This window comes from Microcebus murinus, chromosome 27 (genome assembly GCF_040939455.1).
Source record: "Microcebus murinus isolate Inina chromosome 27, M.murinus_Inina_mat1.0, whole genome shotgun sequence".
Lineage (NCBI taxonomy): Eukaryota > Metazoa > Chordata > Mammalia > Primates > Cheirogaleidae > Microcebus > Microcebus murinus.
In genome coordinates, this window is record NC_134130.1 from 12107487 (window position 1) to 12133612 (window position 26126).

The 26126-nt window shown below is 35.0% G+C and overlaps 1 protein-coding gene across 3 annotated transcripts in view; it reads right to left on the reverse strand.

Moving 5' to 3' along the window:
• Positions 1–26126, reverse strand: part of UGT8 (UDP glycosyltransferase 8) — a 73995-nt gene that overhangs the window by 10640 nt on the left and 37229 nt on the right. For all 3 annotated transcript variants that reach the window (XM_012779794.3, XM_075998367.1, XM_012779793.2), the window contains exon 3: positions 985–1127. In XM_012779794.3, the coding sequence (XP_012635248.1) occupies positions 985–1127 (143 nt within the window). The remainder of the gene's footprint in view (positions 1–984; positions 1128–26126) is intronic.

Consider the following 26126-nt stretch of genomic DNA (forward strand, 5'->3'; position numbering starts at 1 on the left):
AGATAAACCATAAACATGCTTAACAACTAAAAGAATGACAAGAGTCTGAACTGAGCACAAACTGTCCTAAATAAAAAAGCAGGAGAGGTGCTTTCTGGGTTAAGTCTAATAGAGGAAACCCAATGAGACTAGAATCTGAAGGGAAAAGTCCTGAGCAATTAGAATAAAATGTGTACCCACTTTTCATAGGTCAGCTGGGTGTGGGGGAACTAATTCTTGTGTAGTTGTTATAAAGGGGAAATCTATATTACTCAGAGCCTATTTGTAATGGCTTGAGAGACGCTTTATTCTAATTGTGGAAGAAACCATGGGACCAATGTTTTTTACAACTAAATCCCTAGAGCCCAACAGTGGTGGTATAAATACATGCTAAATAAAGTGTTCAGGTCTGATATTTAAACACCAGGTTGGAAAATCCAGAGACAGACATGTGTTAGCAGTGCCTCCCAAAGGAAGCTGGGATCAATCCATGGATCGATCTTAACCATTGTTAACTAGTAAGTTACTGTGTTTTTAAAGGCCTGATTTCTTAAATAGATCAAAAGTATTTGTGAAGGAGAAAAAGTGGATGTCTAAAAGAGTCCATGAAATATCTTACCTATTTATTCCTTCATCCGTCATTGTCTCATTCCAAAACTGATTTGAAGGAGTATATAGAAAGGCATGCAATTTTAACTAAATTTTTAAAAATGACAAATAATAGCAGAGTCACCGAGGGTAGAATATAAAAATGCATCCAATACAAGGATACATCATCCAAAACCATATCTTCTTTTTATGCTACAGGTCACAGGTCTCTTTATGCATCACAATCCTATGAATTAACTCCTAGATTTTAATATACGAAGTAACAAAACTAAAAGTCGGGGGCATCCTGCTAATTTTGCCAGGGACTCAGTGTGCTGTTCTTTACTGGGACCTGCGGGCTAAATAAGGGGATACTAAAACTCAACAGCAAAGAAACCATCTGCATCATTACCTTACCTCCAAATCACCTTCTGAGGCAGTCTCCCCAGGGCTCCTGCCAGTTTGTTAGCAATGTCTTCCGACAGATACTTGACACCGGCTCCAAAAGATACCAGAACAAAGCCATGCTCATTAGCACCATTTACCCAACTTTGGAGATCCTGTAAATCCAAACATGGCAGTTAATTTTGTGAAGAACTGTATAGTTCATAATCAGTGTCATCAACAGCCCAGTTTAAAAAAAAAAACTTCAGGTCATTTTATTAAACAATTAGAAAGATAAGGTTATGATATTTTCCACTAACTGCTTTTTAAAAAAATATTTCATCTGACAACACTAATTGAAATAAGAAGGGTATATGGTTTACTTGGTAAGATCAATAAGTAATAACCAAAAAAAAAAAAAAATCAGTAGCTAATGACTTAAGTTTCAGACAGAATTCAAAAAACTGAAAATGATGTTTGATACATGGTCAAATAAATATGTATGAGGACACAAGCAATATATAATATACACAAATCAATTATACTGGCAAAAAATCGTTAATGTGTCTTTGAAAAATTTTTGTCAATATGATTTATTTATATTGAAAATGAAAGCAGTTTACTTTAAGGGATACCACCTTGCTTTATTTTATTCTACAAGCTTGTTTTAATGGTACAGCTACAAGGCACAAGCTTGTTTTTAATGGAAAGTCATCCTTTAAATAAATCTTTGCAAAGACAATGAGCTTTAATTTCCCATATGAAAACTATTAATAATAAAGCCATAGCACTTTAAGGAGCACATGAATTCCACTGTAAAGACAACAAACTTGCTGTCCGTTTATATGGACAGCATTATACACCTAGTGCTACAGCATAGTCACGAAAGCAGAGACCTAGCCCACTCTGTATTCATAATGTGCAGAGCGAGCTGCCGCAGTTATCGCTCACAGACCCTGCAGGTCTCTGGCTCAGGATGAATGAGTTATTGAGATGACTGCATGCTTTTGCATTTCATACCTCTTTCATGCTTTTGCATTTCATACCTCTAACTTAATCTAATTTGTAGCTAAGGCATACTTCACAACAAGAATCATCACAACAGAATCCCTGTGCAGCTTAATTAAGCACTTAAATGGAACATTAAGCCTAAGTTTTCTTTCCTTCCCCTCCACCTTTTTTTTTTTTTTTATCACTTAAATTTGTGCTCGCTTGCTGTATTGCAATCATTCTTAGCAGGGAGGGGGAACTGCATTTTATGCCCTAAATTAGTGCCACTACATGACCAAGAGTGACGATGGCATACTGAGTAAAACAGCCTGTAATTATCTGGTAATGAAGAAAACCTTACCAAAACACTTTATTTTCTAGGAGAATCTATTTATACAGGAGTTTATACAGACTATCTCCAACTTATGATTTTTCAACTTTATGATGGTGGGAAAACCATACACATTCAGAAGAAATTGTACTTTGAATTTTGACCTTTCCCAGGGCTAGTGATACATGGTACCTGTACTCTCTCTCTCTCAAGATGCTGGGCCACAGCAGTGAGTCGCAGCTCCCAGTCAGCCACACAATCACAAGGGTAAGTGACCAATACCCTACAGTGTACTGCCAGTGTGTTGCCAAGTGATTTTGCACAACTGTGGACGAATGCAAAGTGTTCTGAGCAAGTTTAAGGTAGGCCAGGCTAAGCTGTGATGTTGGTATGTGGGTGTATTAAACGCATTTCACCTTCAACGGAGTCAACTTAACAATGGGTTTATCATGAAATAACCCCATTGTAAGTCAAGGAACATCTGTATATAAAACAAATAGAGGCTATATCAACTTTGGATTAAAGCTTTTAACTTATATTCTGCTACATTTACCAAGAACATCACACGTGCTGAAAATTTAATGGTGTTATCTGTGGATTCAAACTAATGAACAAGAGCAAACTGATTTAAACTTTTAATTTCATGTACAGTCCGAAGCTGGATGTACTTAAACACAAATGCACGGTAGAATGATTTGAACGCATGTGGTGTATTTAAATGACATACACAGCCTTTACTGATATGGAATGGAATAGAAAAAAATTGTACTCATCATGGTTTCCTTCAGGAAAAGTACTCAGTGTTTTTAGAAGTTTATACTTCCTTTGGCTTAGAAGGGAGAGTGAGGCCCTAAAATAATACTGAACATTTTGACACAAAATGTTTTAAGAAAAACATCTTGGGACATCAAATATGTGATCTCTACCTACTGCTAAGATAGTTAACCAAGACTTACTAAAAAAAAATACCACTGAAAATATAAAAGTCATCATTCAAAAAAAAAAAAAAAAGTGCCAACGATTGTTTTCACTGATTTGTTTGGCTGGAGATTCGTGTCAAATCCCAATTCCACAATTTGCTGTATAACCTTAGTCAAGTCACCTACTCTCTCTGAGGTGCAGCTTCCCCATCTCTAAAAATGCTGAAAATACTTTACAGGGACATTATGAAGATTAAATGAGACTAAATAAATAAAAGTCCTTTGTCAAATAAAAATTACCCAGTTCTTTTCCCTAGCCAGAATGTCTGATAAATAATGCATAGATTATAGACTGAAATGATATCCACTTTGAGAAAAGGGGGACAAAAAAGTCATTCTGAACCAAAATATTTTTGCTCACTTATATTTTACTCAACATGTTATATAGATTCTTCAGAATACAGCTGGTTAAAATACGTAAATGAGAAGTAGCACAAAAATATTTTACATGTAGCATCAAATCTAGTTGTCGGTTTTGCAGAAAACTCAAATGATTTCCCAAATTGAGAGTTAAGCTACAATCAACCTAAAGAAGCAATAGATCAATGTCAAGGTGATGATTCTATTTTTTAAAATCTCAGAAGATGCTTTTATTAATACAGTGAAAGTTCAGGAAAATGAAATAAGCACCTAGAAGGATGTATTCATTTCCACTGTTCTGCAGTACTTGTTTATCTTTCTCATAGGCTTTTAATTGTTGCCAGTACAGTTACAAATTAAAAGCAGTAAGCAAAATTTGAAACCCTGATTTGACTTTGAAAAGAGGTAAATTTTCAAGGTTCTTAAGACCTTCAAGAAACTGCACACAAGCAGCAGGAAAATCCCAAGGATATGATCATGGCAAGGTACTGAGGTGCTACGGAAGGTAACCACTGGATAGAGAAAAGGACAGAAATACTAAATAAACAGAGGTGAAACTGTCACCAGAAAAGAAAAATATTAGTCCATAAATTACATTTAAAGCTATTTTAGGTTAGACAAGAAAATTGAGAATCCAGAGGTTTGGGGAGAATGGAAGAGATTTGAACATACTTAATTGCCATCAAGAACGAGAAAAAGGGTGTAAAGTGGATGGATAAATGTATAGAAAGAAGAGGCACTCAGTACTGATTTTAATAAATTGAGAAAGCTAAGAGTAATCTATATCCTTAAAAGGATAAACAATAAGTAATTTTTTTTTCTTTTTCTATTCAGTTAACTAGATAAGTAAGGCTGTCTTTCCCCTAGAATGTAGGAGAAAATTGGGCATTTTAAAGAAATGTCTCATTTTTATATTCAAGTTTAACTACTAAATTGTGATCTTCCTAGACAAAATAAAGGCAGGCCTGCCAGCCAGTCTACCTGTCTGCCTACCTTCCTTCCAGAGAAAACAAAAATAACCAACACTTTCTTACGATAGTCACAATGTTATACCATAAGGACATAAAGACTGATAAAGAATATTTACATAGCTTCAAATTCTGACTGATTACCAAGGTAACATTAATAATGTGACAGGGAAGAAGCCTGGTACATAACACCTTGATCAAGTGATCAAAGTGGACATCATCAATGATGGAACAAGTCAAAACCATGCACAACCTAATTAGATGCAATATGCAGAGCACGGCATTCCTTCTATGATACTGCTGTCCAGGGTGTATCAAAATTCAATCCAATTATGAGGAACATAAATTAAGCCCAAATGAGGGACATTCTATAAAATAGCAGACCTATAATCTTCAACAGCATCAAATTCATGAGAGTCAAAAAACAAAAACAACACACTGAATAAACTTTTAAGGAGTCTAAAGGCACGTAGAAAATAAAGGCAATGCATAATTCTTAACTGGATCATTTCATTATAAAGGACACTATTAGAGAATCTTGCAAAACTTCAAAGAGTTTTAAGATTTAGGTGGTAGTAATACACTGTTGTTAATTTCCTAATCCTGATGCTTTGAATTATGGTTATGTAGGAGAATGTCTTTATGTTTATGAAACACATACTAATGTATTGGGGTTATAAGGTATCATATAGGAAAATTACTCTCAGGTGGTTCAAATAAAAAACATCTTGAACTGCAAATTTTCTATAAATGTGCTATTATTTTAAAATATATATTTTGAAGAGATTGTTATGTTATGAAAGAAAGAAAATAAAAGGAATACAGCTTTCAATTTGACAATTATACACTAGAAACATGGTTTACTAGCAACAGCCAATAACCTATGAACAAATACTACTACCTGTAATAAGCCTCCATAACCAATGATATTTCTTTCAAAACAGCTTACTTCTGTTTGCCTTTAAAAGCTTCCCTTTACCCCAGACCCCCTGCCATGGACCTATGGTCCACCACTACATGTGCATCTAGCATTGCAAACCTGGGCTATTCCTAAACAAACTCTGTTTTGGAGAAAAAAAAAAAAAAAAAAAAAAAAAAAACGACAAAAATACCTCAGAATTTTTGGATGCAAATTAAATCAATACAATTTTATTTTATTTTGGAAAATATTCTAGATAATCTATTAATTTTTAGTTTTAAATTTAAACTTCTCACCATCAATTTCAGCATCTGATTAACACACTGAACTGAAAATTATTTTTTTAAATAAACTACATACAGGGAATTGGTAAGTAGTCTACTTGGTAAAAACAATCTAGGGAGATACATAAATAATTTATCATACCTGAAAATTATAAAGCTGTAGCAAAAGACATAGGAATTATATTGTGTGGCAGGTTGTATTTTCTGCTCTCAGAACCTTCTCATCGCGTGGGACTATGTCCACACTTCATAAACCTGGACTATGTCCACACCCCATAAACCTGGGGGCAGTTGCATGACTTCTCTGATCAATAGAGTACAAAAACAATACTATGTGATTTCTAAGACTAGGTCATAACAAAGGGTATAGGTGCCACCTGTTTCTCTCTGTCTTGGAACGTTCACCCTTGGTATCCAACCACCGTGCTATCAGTAAAACAATGCAATGTGGAGAGGCCAAGCGCAGGTGTGGCAGCCAATAAACCAACTAAGATTTTAGCCAGCAGGCAACATAAATCACCAAACTTGTGACTGAAAGAGCTTGAAAATGATCCTAGCCTCTAGCTCTTGAGTCTTCCAGGTGAGAGCCCAGACAATGTGGAACACAGAACAGTTGTTCCCACCCTTCCCTATCTGAATGCCAGACCTAGATAGAGTGATTCCCTATAAGCATAATAAGTGGTTGTTTAAATGTCACTAGGGTGGTTTTTCCAGCTCTAGGGACTTGGCATGTCTCAATGTATCTTCATTTGGTTCCTTTCTGAAGAGTCCCAAATGGATTTTAAAACCAAGACTAAGAATTCCACAGCAAGTCCCTGGAATTCTTTACTTAGAAAAGACCAGGGAGAATGGAAAGTTAACAGTCGTCGAACACCTACTTTTTGACTAAACACATTAAATTATCTCTTCAAGATAAATAAGGAAATGATTGAGGCATAATAATACCAAAGAACCTAATTCTAAGCCATGAATCTGTGGTCCTCATCAATACTTCAATAGAAAAAATGTAATATTTACTTTGTATTTTTCTAAAATCATTCAGGTACTCACATTCCCTTTTGAAATTTACTGATATTACCAAGAGGGACAGAGTGCTGGGCCCTTTTTAAATCTGCAGGCATATTCATTTCATTAATAATTCAATAACAGTTAAACAAACTTCTATTGGTCACCTTCTATGTGCCAGGCACTTACTTGGTGCCAAGAATATAAAAGAGCAAGATATGGTTTCCTGCTCAGAAGCTCATAGTCCAATTCAAACTTATGAGCTTACTGTCAGCTTATCAACATTACCTTTGCCTTATTTCCTCCCTGTCTGCTGGGGAAATAGAGAGTCTGAAAATAAATCTCTGTAAATTATATCCCAGTTTCTCTTGATTTCAGAGTTGAATTTCCAAAGGAATAGTTTGGTGATAAGCAATTAATAGTTGTATGCTAATATTTCTAAACTAATACATTTATAATCAGTTCAATTAAAGTATCAAAAATCCAATCTTTTCATAAATTAAAGAAATTTTCTCCTTTTCTAATATTACAATACCCATATTTGGTGTTTCTAGAATATAAACCTATAGACAGAAAAATAGTAAATACAGAATTTGGTTAAAACCAGTCTAGTTCATAGCATTTCCAGAGTTAATCACTCAAATAGATCCTTCCAGGCCAATGACAACATCACAGCACACCTGAGTAACCTTCTCCCAAATGCCTAATGCAGTACATATGAAGCTAGACAAAGACCAAAATATGCAGTAAGATCATATCCTATGACTATGACCTTATGGATAGTTCCATTAACTTAGTGTTTCTATCTGATGAGCATGAATAGTATATATGGTCAAGAAGGCAAGAGAAGTCTCTGATTAACTTTTGTAGGGTGAGTGACAATACAAACTGTAAAGCTAGGAACTGTTCCTTCTCCATCTCACTCCCCATTTCTACAATCTATTTCTACAACTATTCAGGAAGTAAACTCCTCCTGCGCAACAAAGTCAATGACCCAGAAGGGTATGGGCAATGGTGCATTGATCCTGGGATGAGTAAGTTGGTCATCTCAGGGTAAGCATTTATACCTCACACAGAAACATCCAGAGTCATGGTCACAGTGCCTGCTAGACTGGGTACTCTTCCATGCACTGACTTATATAAAGACAATTTAAAAACAAATCTCATGTTCTACTTGGATAGACAATAGGAAGATCAGAATAAGAGAAAAAACCCAGTTAGACCCAGCAAAGACTATATAAATGAAGAATAACTATCAGTTATCAAACACAGCTGTTTGAGGTTGCTAGAACCCTCAGCCTGCCCTCCAGGCACTGCTCTGACAAGAGCGTTCCTTCATCACGTTATATACGACAGAGAAAGTTCTGTGAACCTAAGATTTGGATTTATCTGCTCTTCTATTCTAATACCATGACTTTTTTCCAATAATGCTATATTCCTAGAGAAGTCTATAGTAAAGTTATATCTTTGAATAAGCAGCCCAAAATAAGCTTTTTCACCAATTTCTTCGTAACTCCTGGGCCCTCTCATAAAAGTTCACCGCCCAAAATATTTAAAAAGTCTTATTAGGTAATCTCCACTCAATGTCCAGTGCTCAAGTTCTCAATACTAGTTTTTTTTTCCCCCTAACTTTATTGATGACAAAGATCTTAAAAGTTTCATTGGTCCAACTACCAAGTGACATCCAAGACCCTTCTGTTTCTTACCTCCTACCACACTGGTCATTCTACGCTCTTAGTTTATCCCATCCCTGCCTACTCTGGTGACTTTGTTCATTCTGATTCCCTTGTGTGACAGTACTTCCGTCTACCCAGCAAAGTGAGCTCAAATGCCACCTACTACAGCAATTCTTGTCTGACCTTGCCAAGTTTAAGAATTTATTCTTTCTCTTCTTTGATAGTATTTTAAAGCTCTCTTACAGTACTGTTCATATTTGAATGAGTTATAAAATTATTTGTATACATATATCATCTCCTTTAGGTGATAATAATTCCTTGAATTTCAAGGCATCCCAAACTGTGTATTGTCCATAATTCAAGTACATTCGATAAAAATCAGTTAATATTCAATTTTCATTGTTTTGCTAAATAAAACCAATATAAAAACCCAACTTATAAATGAGTTTAATCCAAAGGTTAATTTGTAGATTGTCTTTTCAGAAATCTATGGGTATTTTCCCAAAATGTTATACATGATAACTTAGGATAATTAAAGTTATGTTTCAGCATTTCAGGTACATTATAGATTGTTAATTTAAAAGGCATTTGAAAGATGCCTTAAGATCTTTGGGACCACAAGTTCATGTTGTCTACTCCCATTCCTAAGTACCAGAGACTAACAGACTTTCTACATATGCTTAACAGTGAGCACCTTAAAGAGCGTATGAATGAGTTATGTTTGTAGCAGAGGGCAGGAAGGAAATCCATATCAGAGCATTCTAGCATGAGAGCAAAAGAGATGTATATATGGAAAACCAGCAAGTACTTGTTTTAATCTTGAAATTGTCTTAAAGGTCACATAAAATTAAAAGGGGACATGGTGGGACTTTTATATTATGAAAGAAACCTGTCTAAAGAAAAAAAACTTAAATAACATTAGAAAAGGACACTTCAAGTATTCTCAATTGAGGAAAAATATTGTCAAGAGTAACTTGTCAAGTCTTTTCAAGTCAAGCTGTTTGCACATTTTCTTGATATACTTAATTTTATTATATTGCTCCAAAGGAAAATTGGTTAGAAAAACTATCCACTAGAATGAAAAATTAGAGAAATAGATAACATTATACCCCTTCTAAATTAACAGCTACATGAAAAAACTGTGCTGTCAAAAATCTCAAATATCTCATCAAGTTCTAAAAATATGAGTTTAAGATTGGGCAATCTGAGAACAAAATTACAGAAGAATTGTTGAGTAAAGCAGAGATCAGATTTTTCCAGGATCAATCAAGTCAGGAGTTTTTGAAAAGGTTAGTTTCACGTAGGAAAGTTTATGATATTGAAACCGCCCTTCACAAAAGTCAATAATTTGCTGGGTGCAGGGTGAGAACTGTGGTAAGGACCTAGCTAAAAAATAATAATAATAATAATTAGTAACTGTCCTCCTGTTTGCTTCTCTATAATTGCCACTCTGAAGCCACATAGCTGGTGGTCATAAAGATTCTTGTGTTCCTCCACAGATAACATCATCTTTTGAAACCTATGGGGTAGTTTCTGAGATATCTTCCAGGCCTGGCATCTCAGGGGAATGGCCTGACCCACCCAGCAGCAGCCCCTTCTGACAAACTGACTCAACTGGTCTTGTGAACCCCACCCAAGAACCTGGTCAGCAAAGAGGACAATTTCTACAACCCTATGGTTCTAACTCGAACCCAGCCAATTAACAGATTCTACTGCCTATGCCAAACTGTCTTTAAAAACCCTGTCTCCCAAATTCCAGGGGAGGTGGGTTTGAGAAATTTCTACCATCTCCCCATTTAGCACCATGCAGATTAAACTCTTTCTCTGCCATAAATTCTGCTGACTTGGAATACTGGCTTCCTCTTGGGCAGTGGGCAAATAAACCTGGTTGGGTGGCAACAATATCAGAGACAGGATATGCCAGGATAAAAAAGAACTTTTCAGACAAAGGGAATGGTATGTTCAATGGAAAAATGTAGTAAGAAAGATGTGGCAGAATAGAAGGAAGACTTGCATATCCAAAGAAAAACCTTTCTATGGAAAAGCAATAAATAAATATGATCAGCTAAAGAGCAGCCTAAAGGTTAAAAAAAAAACCAAAACAAAAAACACTCCGAATTTATGATTTCATCCTGGATTCCTATTACCTCGGGGTTGATTCTGACAAACGGAATAAGCCTCAAAATAGATTAAAAACCAACAGCCAAAAGTCAAAAACATCACCAGGAAGGCAATTCTTGTAATGGAACAGGAAACCATAGTCATACTATTAGACTACGTATCTCATAAAAAGAATGCATATATTTTTAAATAAAAATCGACAAATTAACTTTAACATATTTGTAAGTTGTAGTGGTATACAGACTGCTTCAAAGAATAAGAGCCTTTAAAAAATAGCTCATACATATAAGATGGATGGGAAAGGTGGAAAATTTATCTAACAAGTGCTATTTGTAACAGGTTCTAGAAGAACATGCAGATGGTAAGAAAAGGGCTCCAAGGCCGGCAATTTCCAGTCATTTTGAAATAATACAACTGCAAAAGCAACAAATGTGACAACACAGCTGAAGTCACTGCAAAGAATGTAACACCTGGGCAGAGGGGAGTCAGTGACCCTAACACATACCAGGTCCTCAGGGCAGATGCAGAACCATCTCAGCTTAGGAAATCTCTGCATACCAATCAAGTGTAGTTAAAAACTCACTGGCCCAAAACATTGCTGCATTGAATTAACAGTTCACACACACTTTAAATCAGTGTTCATCGAATTTTAATAATCACATATAAATCAGTATTTCTCAAAGTGGAAAAACACCAGAGTATACCAGGGACTGCATATTATATAGCCATAGGGTGAATATACTATCCTGAAATGTCCACTTCAATTCATAAAGTATTTTTTAAATAATCCAACAAACAAAGGTACATCATTGGGGCAGAGACTGCTAGTTGCTTAGCAATATACATTATTTCCTTAGTAACAACTTCCAATTTTTAGCTGAGCATATTGCAGCCCAGGTAGAGACTACATTTTCTAGTCTTAGCTGAAGGTGTATGGACACCTGATTAACCAATGTTCTGGGCAATGAGAAGGAAGCAAAAGTCAGACTTCTGAGGGCCAGAACGAGCAGGCATCCTGACTAGGAGGATGAGAGCCGCACACCAGGGACTGCACAGAGCAGGGTGTTGAAGGAGCCTGGGTCCCTGCTGACTTCTCTGGGAGCTGCCAGACCACCCTGGATCACCTACCTCAGAACTTCCTTTATGTGACACAAAAATAAGCTTCCACTGAGTATGGCTACTTACTCATTTTCAGTTACGTGCATTAAAGCATCATCCCAAGTGACACAATCACAAAGAAGAATGAAAAACAGTAGACTTTAAGTAAATGACCATATTTATGATTTACCGTACATGGCTTTCCCAGTATCACCTAGGTGAATGAACTTATTCCTCTGTGGTGTATAGGTTTGAGAAGCACGGCAATGTTAATTATTAATACAATACTAATCTCTGGGTCATTTGGTTGCTTTAAAAGTAGAATATTCTATCTATACTATATTGGAAATCTCTAGTACTGTAGGGAGAAGTTGCATCTGAAAATCCAATATCATCCCCAGCATCATTAATTTAAAGAACCTAATCTTATGTTGTTCTAGTCATTTATTTTACAGTTGAAGAAATTGAAGCAAGATATTAACTGCCAGAGGCAATCAGAAGCAGAGTTAGAATTGAGTTCCAGTTCTAAGCTCCAGTACAGTGCCCTTCATTCTAAAATGTTCACATGGCCATATGCTCTATGAGATAATGCAGACTATTTTAAGTTCCTCAGAAGGATAAAGTTACATAAATTGAAACAACTCATGTTTTTTTATTTGCTCAATGAAAACAACATGCATTGTATTATATTCCCCAAAGCTACATTATTCCTTCCCCTATGCAGTGCACTGAAAAAGGGAGAAAAACAATGATATATATAAAGAAATCCTAATCAATTTTGTAACTGGTAAACACCTTGTATTTCCTATTTATTCTTTTCATTCTTTTTTTAAAAAAATTTGCTTTAGTGAATAGCTATTAATCTACCTTAAGCACTGCCACTGGACTTTTAAAAAGTATGCCAGCTTCTTATTCCTCAATATATTCTTCTTTAATTATGATCCATGACAAAATTGAATTAAATTATATATACCCTGAATCTCATTTTTGTGCTATAATGGTAAGATTTTAAAAAAATCCTTTCCCCCAAATTGTTACATATGGCTTAAATCCCATTCATTAAGTACCCTGAATCTGATCTGACTAAAAATATACAAAGAATAAAAACTAAAATACCTGCATGCCTGAGGTCACATGTAAAAGATACTGCTGAACATAAATGTTCACACCATTTACAACCCTCCTTCCTCACCACAGGCAATAAGTGCATATTCTTCATTTCTCATACACTTTGAGTATCAGTAAAACACATAAATTTTAGCACATACTGATCTGCTCAGAGTAAGCTCAAATGCGCTGTAATGGCATTCCATCTTGGGCAATGAAGAGGAATGAAGGGAATCAGAACAATGAATATCACATTATATATGAAAAGTCAACTAGGCAAAGGACTGTAGAAGAAAGGCTGAATTAATCGTAGTTTGGATTCTTCGGGATATCAGAAAATCTCCGATTGGCAAACAAGACCCTGAAATGACACCAACTCCAATAAACCAGAACACTATGTTATCCATGAACTGAAATATCTGTTTATATTCACAAAATGTTGTCCACAGTTCTGCCAGTTGACAAGTAAGTTCAAGGAAAAGGTAACAGAAAGATGTAAGGGACAGAAATAGGGTGATGTGCAAGGGCCAGCACACTGAGCTCAAATTCTGTCTTCTACCAGTCACTGGCTGTGTAACCATGGGCAGGCCACTTAGCCTCCTTGTACCTCACGTTCCTCATCTGCAAAACGGAGATAAGAGCAGTCCTTACCTTACACAGATGTTATGAGGCTTAAGAAAGCTAATTCAGGAAAATTGCTTAGAATGGTAGATAAAAGCACTCATTGAGCATTAGCTATTATTATGTGTCATTGTTAAATAATGACAAAATAGAAAATCAGAGGTTTTTACTACAGATCCTTGGAAATGAAGCGGTGGACATCCTTTATAACATCTTAGACAATACACCTGGAGACTATTTATGGATTAGACTATAATTGATGTATTTTATGAAATCTCTGCAAGTATCAATATGACTTTCTAAAAAGGATAAATTATTTACCACTGAAATTGTCAAGCTGTTGCTAGTTGTGTACGCTTTTACAACCAGAATCACACTGCTAGAATGAAGAGGTCAGAATAAGTCCCAGGGATAACAACATGATTATTTCCCTCAATCAATAGTCATGTTTCAAAACTCCAAAGAATTATGCTCTGTCTCAAGATCCAAAACTTTTGCAAAACTCTTCCCCCATGATGGTGGAAATGTATTTCTGCAGGGCAATGACTTTGATATGAAGCTAGCAAATGACCCAAACAACAATGTGACCAAGTTTGCCTGAAACAAGAATGAAGTCCTTTCATTTCTGGGCATTTTAAAAAACACATCACGATCATGAATTATTAGTATCTCACGGCATAGAGATACATTTCAAGGAGCTGGCCATGATCCTTTCTCACCCCTGGTTTTGAGAGAGATTTAATAAGCCTGATGCCTTATCCAAAGCATCAATTATGTGCAATGAGTTGACTTCTCTTAAGTGTACCTGGAAGTGGTGGTACTAGCTCTGTATCTTGAGGAGAACAGAGAAAACAGTCATTCAAATCATTTTCTGTAGGGCTTAGTTTTCTTGTGAAACCCAGGTTGAAAGAAATGATTTTCTAGAAGTTGCATTTCTCATTAAGATAGAAATTGTGTCACATGGCACTTTTGATGATGATGATCATGATGATAAGTTCACTGTTTACCAAATCATTGATTGGTGTTGAAGTGTTTTATTATGAATATACACATATATATGTATATACATATATAGTTCATCTAATGTAGCTTAAATTAGTAGTTATCTTTTTTCACAGTGAATTTTAAACAGTCTGTTTTCCTTTCTTCCAAAAAGATATTTGATTGCAGGGTCTCTTTTAATTAGCAATAAAAATAAAATGCTGATTTTCTTTTTCCCTGAAAGGCATGTTTGTTTTGTCATTCATCAATCCCACAGCAATCTTTCTTTAAAAATCATATCACACATAATTTTGCCAAACAGTATATCTAAACATATCTGCCAGAAGTACTCCTGAGCTAATTCACTTTGAAACAATCAAAGGTGAATAGTTATTCTGCAATATCTCTTATTACGTATACCAATAAGGTGACAAAAAGATATTGTGTCTTTGTGCATATATCTCTTTAATTGTTTACATCTGACACCCTGCTCAAGAATGTACATTCTTAGAGGAATCTTGTTTCATTCTCTCTTCTTCTCCCAAACCTGAAAAAGACTTAGCTCACAAAAAGTGAGCACTCAATAAATACTTATAAATTAATGGTGTCCTGAAAGATATAAATTCTACTCATTTCACTTTATAAGGAGCTATTAACCAGATTAGGAATATTAAGACAAAAATACAAATGAGTAACTAGCAATGTTATGCATTCCTGCAAAGCTGTACCTAAGAATGATAACCCAAGAGGCAAGGGGACCACTTTTAGCTGTAGAGGGACCATGCAGAGACACATGCTCACCACCCCGTGCAATATAAGCCTCACAGATACAAGGCATTCAATAAGCATTGAATGAAAGGACATACGGGATTCTAACAGGCATAAAGCAAGGAATAGGACATTTTAGGCAGGAAAAGGATTGAAAAATGCGTAGATCACAAATTATAAATTATATTTATTCATCCATTCAGTATATGTTTGTGGAAGGCCTATAATAACACAACACCAGGTATATAAATAATGAGTGCTGCATTACTTGAAGATTAATCATTCATTGTTTTCACTGTAGCTTAGATTCAAGGAAAAAGGGCACTACATCTGAAGGGTGAGGCTTGGGAAACAGTTTAGTAGGCTTCGTAATTGTTTACACATGAGGTAACAGCAGTTTGCAGAAAATAAAAGCAGAAATAAAATGGAAAAGAAAAATATGGATAACATTTCCAAAGAGGAACCACCAGTGATTGCTGAAACTACAGAAAGAAAGAAGCATTGAAAGAATTTAAGAAATTTGTAGTTCATTTTTGATGTGCCATGGCTTTCAATAGATCTAAACAGAATTCTGGACCAGATGGTTTCATTACCAAATTTTAACAGACCTACAAAGAATTGGTACACATATTGCAGAAATTACTTCATAACATCAAGAAGGAAGGAATCTTCCCCCACTCATTCTACAAAGCCAGTATCACCTTGATACCAAAGCCAGGAAAGGACACAACAAAAAAGAAAACTATAGACTGATATCCCTTATAAATATAGAAGCAAAAATCCTCAATAAAATTCTAGCAAACTGAATTCAGCAGTACATCAAAAAAATAATCTACCATGACCAAGTGGGCTTCATCCCAGGGATGCAAGGATAGCTCAACATACGTTAATTCATAAATGTGATTCACCACATAAAGAGAAGCAAAAACAAAAATCATATGATCATCTGAATACATGAAGAAAAAGTATTAAACAAAATTCAGCACCATTTTATGATTAAAAAAACTCTTAAAATATGCATAGGTGGAACATATCTCAAAATTACAAAAGCCATATATGACAAACCCACAGCCCACAACATACTGAATAGAGAAAAGTTGAAAGCAATCCCACTCAGAACTGAAACAAGACAAGGATGCCCCCTGTCACCACTTCTACTTAACATAGTGCTGGAAGTCCTAGCCAGAGCAATCAGGCAAGAGAAGGAAATTAAGGGTATCCAACCGGGGAAAGAGGAGGTCAAATCAAACTATTGCTCTTTGCTGATGATATGATCTTATATCTAGAAAACCCCAAAGATTCCCCCAAGAGACTTCTGGAATTGATAAAATTCAGCAAAGTCTCAGGCTACAAAATCACTGTACACAAATCAATAGCATTCCTATATACCAACAACAGTCAAGCTGAGAATCAAATCAAAGACTCAATATCTTTTATAATAGTAACAAAGAAAATAAATACCTAGGAATATATTTGGCCAAGAAGGTGAAAGATCTCTACAAAGAACTATGAATCACTGAGGAAGGAAATTGCAGATGATGTAAACAAATGGAAAAACATATTATGCTCATGGATTAGTAGAATCAACATTGCTAAAATGTCCACACTACCCAAAGTGATTTACAGATTCAGTGCAATCCCCCTCAAAATAACAATGTCAGTTTTTGCAGATTTAGAAAAAATTCTATACTTCATATGGAACCAGAAAAGAAACCAAATAGCCAAAGCAATCTTAAGCAAAAGGAAAAAATCTGGAGGCATCACTTTACCAGACTTTAAGCTATATTACAAGGGTATAGGAACCAAAACAGTATGGAACTGGCACAAAAATAGAGACATAAACCAATGGAACAGAACAGAGAACCCAGATATAAAACCATCCACATATTGCCATCTGATCTTTGACTAAACAGACAACAATATACACTGGGGAAAAGAATCCCCATTCAATAAATGGTGCTGGGAAAATTGGGTAGCCACATGCAAAAGATTGAAACAAGATCCATATTGCTTACCACTCACAAAAATTAATTCAAGATGGATAAGACTTAAATGTACAACATGAAACCATAAGAATTCTAGAAGAAAATATTGGAAAAACTCTTCTAGATATCAGCCTAGGCAAAGAATTTATGAAGAAACCCCAAGGGCAATCACAGCAACAACAAAAATAAATAAATAGGACTTGAAGAAATTAAAAAGCTTCTGCACAGCCAAGGAAACAATCACCAGAGCAAACAGACAACCCTACAGAATGGGAGAAATTTTTGCATGCTATACATCCATTAAAGGGCTAACAACGAGAATCTACAAATAACTCAAGCTAATCAGCAAGGAAAATAATCAAATAACATCATTAAAAAATAGGCTATACAAACTTTCCAACTCTACTAAAAAAAAAAAATAGGCTAAAGTCATGAACAGAAGCTTTTCAAAAAGATAGACTATTGGCCAATAAACATATGAAAAAATATTCAATGTCACTAATCATCAGATATGCTCAAAATCTTAGTTTCTCAACCACCTGAGAAACTGATAAAAACTGCAAATGCATTTGTTCATCCAATAGAGATTCACTGAGTACCTTCTATGTATAATGCCAAATACGTACTGAGTTCAGCACTATCAGAAAGAAATACAGTTTGAGTGATCTATCTTTTGTTTGTGAAATAAGACCTTACTCTAAAACAATATCCTGAAGCTATTTAATGACTAGGTATTATTAACCTTACTCAGGAAGATGTGACAATATAACATTTTTTTAACCCCCACAAGCTCCTCTTCTTCAGTACTGAAGGGAAAACCACAAGGTGCATGAACAACTTCTCCTTGGTGGCTCAGTGCCTTCCCTCCCTCACCAAGGATATTCCTGCCAAATTTTCCCAACTGTCATTCAAGTAGCTTATTTAGGTACTTTATCATCCCTCAAACCTGTGTTAATTATTACAATTTAAACTTACGTTTACAGCCTTTCTGTCCTCCTGAACACAAGTGCCTAATTACCTAAAAGCAGCCATCATCTTACATACAAACATTGTTTTTATAACTTAATATTGTATAAACAAAAGTCTGAAAGAATGTGGCTGTGTCTCATAAATCCTGGGCCCTGCTCTTTCATAGTTTTTACCTTTGACCTTAACCCAAAATTATACAAACTAAAATACCATTAAAATAACAAGCACCCAAAAGGCTTTATGTTTCAAAGCTCCAAAAGTGATTTCTCATTTTGGAAAAAGAAAAGAATCCTTTAAAGATGTAGCTGTTTCAATTTTTGTTCTGATTGAGGCATGACTGATCAGAGATCACACAGCTTATCTCAGAGGCCTGTAGATAATAATTCACAAAATAAAAGTGCCATATTTTGCATTAAAAAGTATTTTTCTAAACACAAGAGTAAATGATGTTATTAAACAATTCCACCCTATTTTTCTATGCCTTATCCTTTTAAAAGGCTCTAAAACAACAAGTTATTTGAAACAAATAACATCTTTTTCATCATCAACAGTAAGTCAAATAGCAAACAAATCCTGTTGCTTACAATCTAAAACAGCTGTGAGAGAAAAAGGTGAAATAAATAAAATTTTATTTACTGAAGTGATGAGTGCTAGTTTATTCAGTTGTCCATGCTGGGTGATTCCACATATAGTGGCTCACTAAAGTGAAAACACAGGAGTAGGATTCAGGAAGCAAAATATTCACAGTTCAAAAAGACAGTTAAAAGAACATGTTTAGCTTAACAGTCTTGTACTGGAAAGGCTACATCAATAAAATTCTAATAAAAAAATTGTATGTTCATCTTACTACAAGCTAAGAAACAGCTACTGATCTTTGAGAGTGCCTGGTATGTGCCGGACATGGTATTAGATAAGGTGTTATACTCACTCTATTATCCCATTTAAACTGTGAAACATCACCTTATGATAGGCAGTTTCTCTTAAAAAATGAGAACCCTATAAGCTCAGAAGTCTCAATATCTCAAAGATATAAGTGGCTAAAAAAGAAAGCCAACCAAGGTTAATGTAGGTTGAAAAAGCTCATGATCTTTCAGCCAGACATTGCTGCATCTGACTTTACTACAAGAGGGTCCTGTTAACAGTTTTAATAGGAAATTACTGCTCAGCACAAAGGTAGTGCTAACACATACCCCTACTATCTAACAAGGATAATAAGCCCACTTTTCTCCTTTTGTTGATGCTTATTTTTTCCCTTTAATATGAATTTCCAAGCACTTAAACTTTTAAGTTTCATCTTGTAACATTTCAAATTCACTTTTAAAACTATCAAGTTATGTTAGTTTTATTTTCAGTGCACAGGTAGATGGAAAAATATAATGTGTACAAATATTTCCTTTTTCTGTCAAAATGTGAAAGATGATGAGATGACTACTTCAGGCAATGGAGAAATTTAGACTTTATAATTCCTTCAAGTTTAATTGTGTGTTTAAGGTTCTAAACATTTTAATAAAGAATTTCCTTCTCCATCTTCCTCTTTTTTTCAGTGTTTTACAACAACTGTTTACCATATTGGATACTACAGTTGCTTTACCACAGTGGTTAGTGTCTCATTTTATGAATCAATAAATATAGACTAGGGGTCTACTAATATCATAATCCTGGTCAGATAAAATATATTTGAATAAACCTATGGCTAATATTCGTTAGAGTTTGTAGATACCAAATGCTCTTTTTTTTATTTTAACATATGAAAATTTTATAATTCTAGCATTTTCAATTATTACGTAACTTTCTCATTATTTCTATGAACTGGAATCTATGAATAGGTCATTCAGGAAAATCACCAAACTAAAATTCAATGTAATCAAAATTCCAACTATTGCTTTGATTATAGGAATAGAAACAAAGCAAGATTAAGCAAAAAGAAAGATCTTTCACATGGTTGGAAGGGAAGGAATAAACTATTAATAATGCTACATTTTAAGGTAATATTATCTATGAAATATTATCTGTTAATAGCAATGCCACCAACAGCAGGACTTTTGTAGTTCTTTCTGTAGCAACTGATTATCAATTGACAAAGATTCATTATAAATTATTAAACTTTAGCCTTTCTAAAGGCTGTTAATGTTAGTTATTAAATTTAGATTTGCCTGTCAGGTCTTTTTGAACATAGCAACATTCCAAAGTTCAGCAGAACTTCTCTACATAAATTACCCTAAGACTGAAAACAGTAACTAAAATGCCATAAAAAAATCAGAGCTTAACTTTTAAGGTGAAGACTATCCTGTCTTTTTAGTGACATTTCCTAAGGTAGATCTTTGAATTAAATAAAATCCAGTAACATATGACCCTAGAGCAGCATATATATATTTTTAACTTTTAACACACACACAAAAAAGCTGCTCATATTTACTGATTTCGGATGGCAGCTAGGGTCAACTTAAGGCAATAGTTATACGTTTGTTCCTCTTGAAAAATATTATAGATCATAGAAACCTGAGGAATTTTTCTCTTCTAAAGAAGTATCTCTTTATGACTATTGATCTTAACAGTGAAAATGAAAAAGGCACTAAATATGACACTAAACTGAAGTCAATGACTGGTGTGGCATGCACCCAATAAAGCAGCCGTCATCTGATCCCAGTTTCTTGCTTCCACATGATCCCCTTCTCCCAGCAAGCTGCATCAGGAAGACAATGCCAGGCAACCAAGGGAAAGCCAGTCTACTGCATGCCAGGCACTTAGCACAATTTATCCTATTTATTTTTTACAACAGAATTACTTTTCTCATTTTATGGATAAATGAGTTGAGGTTCAGAGAAATATTAGTAACTTGCCCAAGGACTTATGACTAGTAATAGTGAAACCACGATTAAAACAACAGGTTTGCCTTGTGTTGACAACCTGTGTTCATTCTAGTTCCAAGTGGCCTCCTTAGATCAGTTCAGACAAAGATGGTTTCCAAAAGGAACTATACTCTGTTGTTATGGGAAAAGTCAAGGGACAATGAAAGAAAAAAAAATAGGAAGCAAAGAAATAGGAAAGATTTCAGGATGTAGATTCTTCATTCCAAATTAATTAAAGCCCAGCAAGGACTCCCTTCCAGAGACCGCTTTCTGGATATACAATCCTATTCCAACTCTCTGCCTCAGTTGCGCCTAAGTTTAATGAGAATGTGAATGCCCTCGTGTTAAACAAGAGAGCCAGGGACACCAGAATGCCCACAAGGTCAGACATGGAGACGGCAGGTTCTTCTAGTACCATTAAAGGAGGATATAGTTAGTATACCACTTGGCATGACATCTAGAATAACACCTGACAGTGAGCACATATTTTCTAACAGAACCGATGAATGAATGAAATGAGTAAATGGAGTCTAACAAAGAAAGTCTAAGAGAGCCAGACATTGCTGTCCTTTATTTTCACTTGGAGTTTTCTTTCACAAATGGAAATGGCACTGGGATCCCAATGAACTAGAAAACTTAGAGACTGCATGTAACATCCTTGAGAGCTTTAGGGACTGTTGCATTTTATTTTATTCTATGGCCTCAGCATCTAATGGTGTCCCCTCCCCATGATAGGCACTCAACAAATATTCCTCAACAAGGGAATGAATAAGCCCAGGTTATAAGTATGAAGGACTGGGCATTTTCTTTAATAAGAAAGAAGCAATAATCTCTCAGCCAAGATCCCCATCAGACTAGGAAAGTCTGTGAGACCCAGAAATCCTCAGTGAGCTTGGATGGAAGCTAGAACATCTTCTGCTGTAAGAGATATGCAAGAACGACAGACCTAAGTATGGATGGGCCACAGCAAACCTATAAAGCTTAGTGTGGTCACAAGTGACAGACACTTCATCACCCAAACAAGCAGCCAGTGGCAAAGATTAACTTTCTAAAGAACATTCAGCAAGACCAAAGATCAGAACAACATAATGTTGGCCCTAATAACAGCAGGAGGAGGTCCTTGCTCCCTGTCACAAGTTTAAAAGTGAGAGAGTGTACAGTGTCTCACACATGGTGACCTACAAGAAATTAGTATGGAAAGAATGGAGAAAGCAAGGAAAAGAAAGAGGGAGGGAAGACAGATGAATGTCCCTAAAATTCACCTGACCTGGAGTTTTCCTTAATATTCCTTTCAAAGAGCTTTAGTTACCCAAAGGGTCTTGTTATGAGGTGGTGGTCTTACCTAGTGAATTTCCTTAGCTCAGATCCAGAAGTCAGGGATAGAAAAATCAGTGGAACATCCTTAAGACCATCATGTGAAGAGCTTGCAAAGGACCCTGTTTCTTGCTCCCAGGCCTTAATCCCCTTCCTAGCACTTCTAAATATCAACTATTAATAATATGATTCATAGTTTAATGTTTATCTCTCTCATCAGACTTAAGTTTCTTGAGAGAAAAAAAAAATCAAGTCTCTTTTGCTAAATTCTGTGTTCTCAGGAGCTAACACAGTCACTGGATTTAAATGAATAAATTATTTAAAATGTTCCAAGTGTTTTCTGATCTCATCACAATGATAAATAAAAGGGCATTTTTCTTTTTGCTGTTTTTAAGAAAGCAAGACATTTTATACATATATATTCCATGATAAAAATCAATTTTAAGAAATCTGCCAGAGGTTACAATGTATATTAATCTAGCAGGAAAATATGAATTTATATATGTTAGCCTATATTCTAAAGTTTACTTTATCCCAAACTCTTCATTTTACAAATGAATAAACTGGCCCTATCCTGATGAAGCAGTTTGGGATCTCTTAACCTAAGTACAAATACATTTATCTGAAGCCTGTTACGAACCTCATCATTATGGGACTTTCAGTTTGCATGACAGCTAAGGCCTACTGTTGACTGAAGTCCCTGTAAAAGGTGTTCTGTTCCTTGATTACACAGAGCATGTATAACATAGGAACTTAATCATGTTTTGTGGCATTCTGGTAGAGTCATGTCTTCAATTCTATGACACTCAATCTCCCAAGAGGGCTATGCCTTTTGAGTTACTTATATTCTGTTAATAGTTATTCCCGAAGGGTCTCCTCCCTTTTCTGTCAGATTAAATTGTGAGTTTTCACTGCTTTCAGCATGCTAACCTCAAAAATTTATTTGCTGTTTTAATCTCCACGGGCTTTGAAATAAAATAACCAAGCTGTTTAGAAGGTTTATAGTTGGAGTAAATTAACTTTGAGTAAAGACAACTTAAGGTTAGCTATTTCAAGTCCAGTATATGAAGGTTAGTTCCTGGCCATCTTGGCATTTATTTTGGCCTCTCAAATGTCTTTTTGACTAGTTACTAGGTCTTGGGTGACATCCAAATGAATGGGACTTTCAGAAAAATCCTGTTTATTATTGGAATTAGCAGGAGAAATGGCACCAAAACTTCAGATCTTTGGTTTTCCACTAAATGTTCTTTTAAAAATGCAGCTCATCTTAGTAAATGTGCTATATTTTAGTTAATAATGTATAGTTCCTATGAATTCTGCAATAAATCCATCACTTTCAAAATAATGCTCTGTAATTTATAGATACTTATACATATTAATAACCTGATTGATTTTCAATAAATATTTTGATATGTTAAAAAATACTAATATTTCTCTCCTTTTACAAATAAGAAAGCTGCATCTGGAAAGTTCATGTGACAAATTCCATGATGGTAAAGCCAGTGAGCAGCAGACAGGAGACTCAAATTCTGATCCCTTGATGCCCAGCACTCTTCTGATACCTGTGCTAGTCTACAAAGGCTAAAACTAAGTTTGTACTTACTGAATGTAAACATGACAATCATAACTTCATTACTTCTCAAACTGTGTATTTAAACAAGGACACACCTGCAACAAAATCTGTATGGTTTAAACATTTTAAATGCATTTAAATATTTTCTGCACATCTTAACTCCTCAACGTGCCACGTGTCTGGCCAATTTTAGTCTCAAACTAGAAAAGGGAAAGTCAATTTTATAAGAGAAAGTCAATTTTTTAAGCACCATATCAGGCACAGTAACATTTGCTATTACCTCTGAAATCACAATAATTGTGAGATCTGGGGCCACCAAATGCTGCCACCTTCCTTGGAAAAAGCCTTTCAGAGTATCCCCCATATGAGTGGGCAATAAAAACTGGTATCAGAGATGCCCGGAGAGTGCCTTCCAATCTTCTGGAACCATCCCCTCTCTGCCTTTACTAACCAGACTAATTAACTCTGCTATTGATTCTTCTGACTTGTGCCTTACCATCACTAGACCTCGGATTTCAGCATAAAATATTTACTACACCTGGAAAGGTAATATGTTAAATTGCTGTCAGCCATTAACACACAGCAGTGAACGAATTTCTTTGTCCTTATTCTTCACTACAGCTAACTGCATCAGAGGTTTAGAAACAAGGTGATTTTAATTTTTAAAAAAGAAAGGGATTTTGGAGCATTAGGCAGGATGGTAGTTCCTGGCCACTGGGTTCAAAGCTGTGAAAGGAAGTAGAGAGGGGAGATCAGGGAACATTGGGTGGGGGCAGGGGGCCATCTGCTGAAACAGAGCAGAATAGAGGAGAAGCGAAAAACAGAATTTGAAGGGCCAAATAAGAGACTTAATAATCTTAGCCAAGGCTAGCCATAGTTTAAAGAGATTATGGAATCCTCTGAAAAGATGATATTGATACATATTATTCCGAGCAGATTAAAACATTTTTTAAAGATTGCCTGCTTTACATACTCATTACAAATGCTTATTAATGAAACCACTGATGCGTAAAGATTATTTATTTATGTTTCTCAAACAAAAATGGTATTGTATCAACTCCACTGGGTACGCTTTGTCCTGTCTGATTTTCTAATTAGCAATTCTTAGCATGATTAAATGCTAAATACACAGCTGTGTAAGGCTTCAGCTGGTAGGAACCAGTAGTGCCTAATACTGACTTTTAAAAGAGAATAAAAGAAGTACTCAAATACTGGATATAAAACGCTGGAGGCTCTATTCAGCTGAAAGAAGTAAGGTTATCAATATAAACACTGATTATATACAATATGTGAACAAAGCTAATAGCTATGTAGTATCTGTCATCTCTGTTGAAAAGCTTTGTGGACTAGATAGAAAATAAGCCTAGCCTAAGTACCTTATTCAGCTGAAATCACACATAGAATATATTACATATGATTTCCATTAAACTGTAATTTAAAAAGACTTACAATTTATTACTAAGCAAGTCCAGAGAGATAAATTATATCATCTTAAAACATTATCAGAAGCCCATATGTGTTTTGAAAAATGAACTTTTTGCATTCAATTGGAAATAAGTTGTACATATCTTTACCTAACATTCTTCTTCATAACATCTAACACTTCTAAATAGCTGAAAACAATGGAGACTTTTCTATCTTCATAACAGAAAACTGACCAAATTACACATCAGCATAAATTTCTACTCTAAATCTGTTAAGATCTAGTAAACAAGCCTCATTTGAAATTTTATTCACAAAGCAAGTTACTTAAAATGTAATTGAAATAAAGTTAAAAATTTTATAATTTTTAAAAAATTGAACTTTACCAACATGAAATAAGATGTGCAAAGAAAGGCTTGAAGTATTTTCCTATAATTCCAGTTTTTGCCTTTTAGAGAAACATTTCACAAAATTTTATTCACAAGTTCTCTATCACAAAAAGCTGAAAGATATCATTTTTTAAAAAGAAACCAAATTGTGTATATGCCCTGATGTGTTTTTATTTAATAAAATTACAGTTGAAGGGGAAAAAAATCTATCAATAAAAATGGTAATTTAGTATATTCTCTGGGGGAAAATGCACTTTCTGTACTGTACAAAATAAAATGAAATGATGGCTTGAATTTTTAATAATTAGTTTTTTATACAACAGGTATTACTTGTCTTAATGCTATTTCTAATTATTGCTTATGGTTTTACTAGAAAATCTAAGCTTCACTAGTACATAAATTATAAAACTGATCCTTTTCCATGCCTCTCCCTTGTCATCCTTTGCAAGACTTCACCTTTATGAA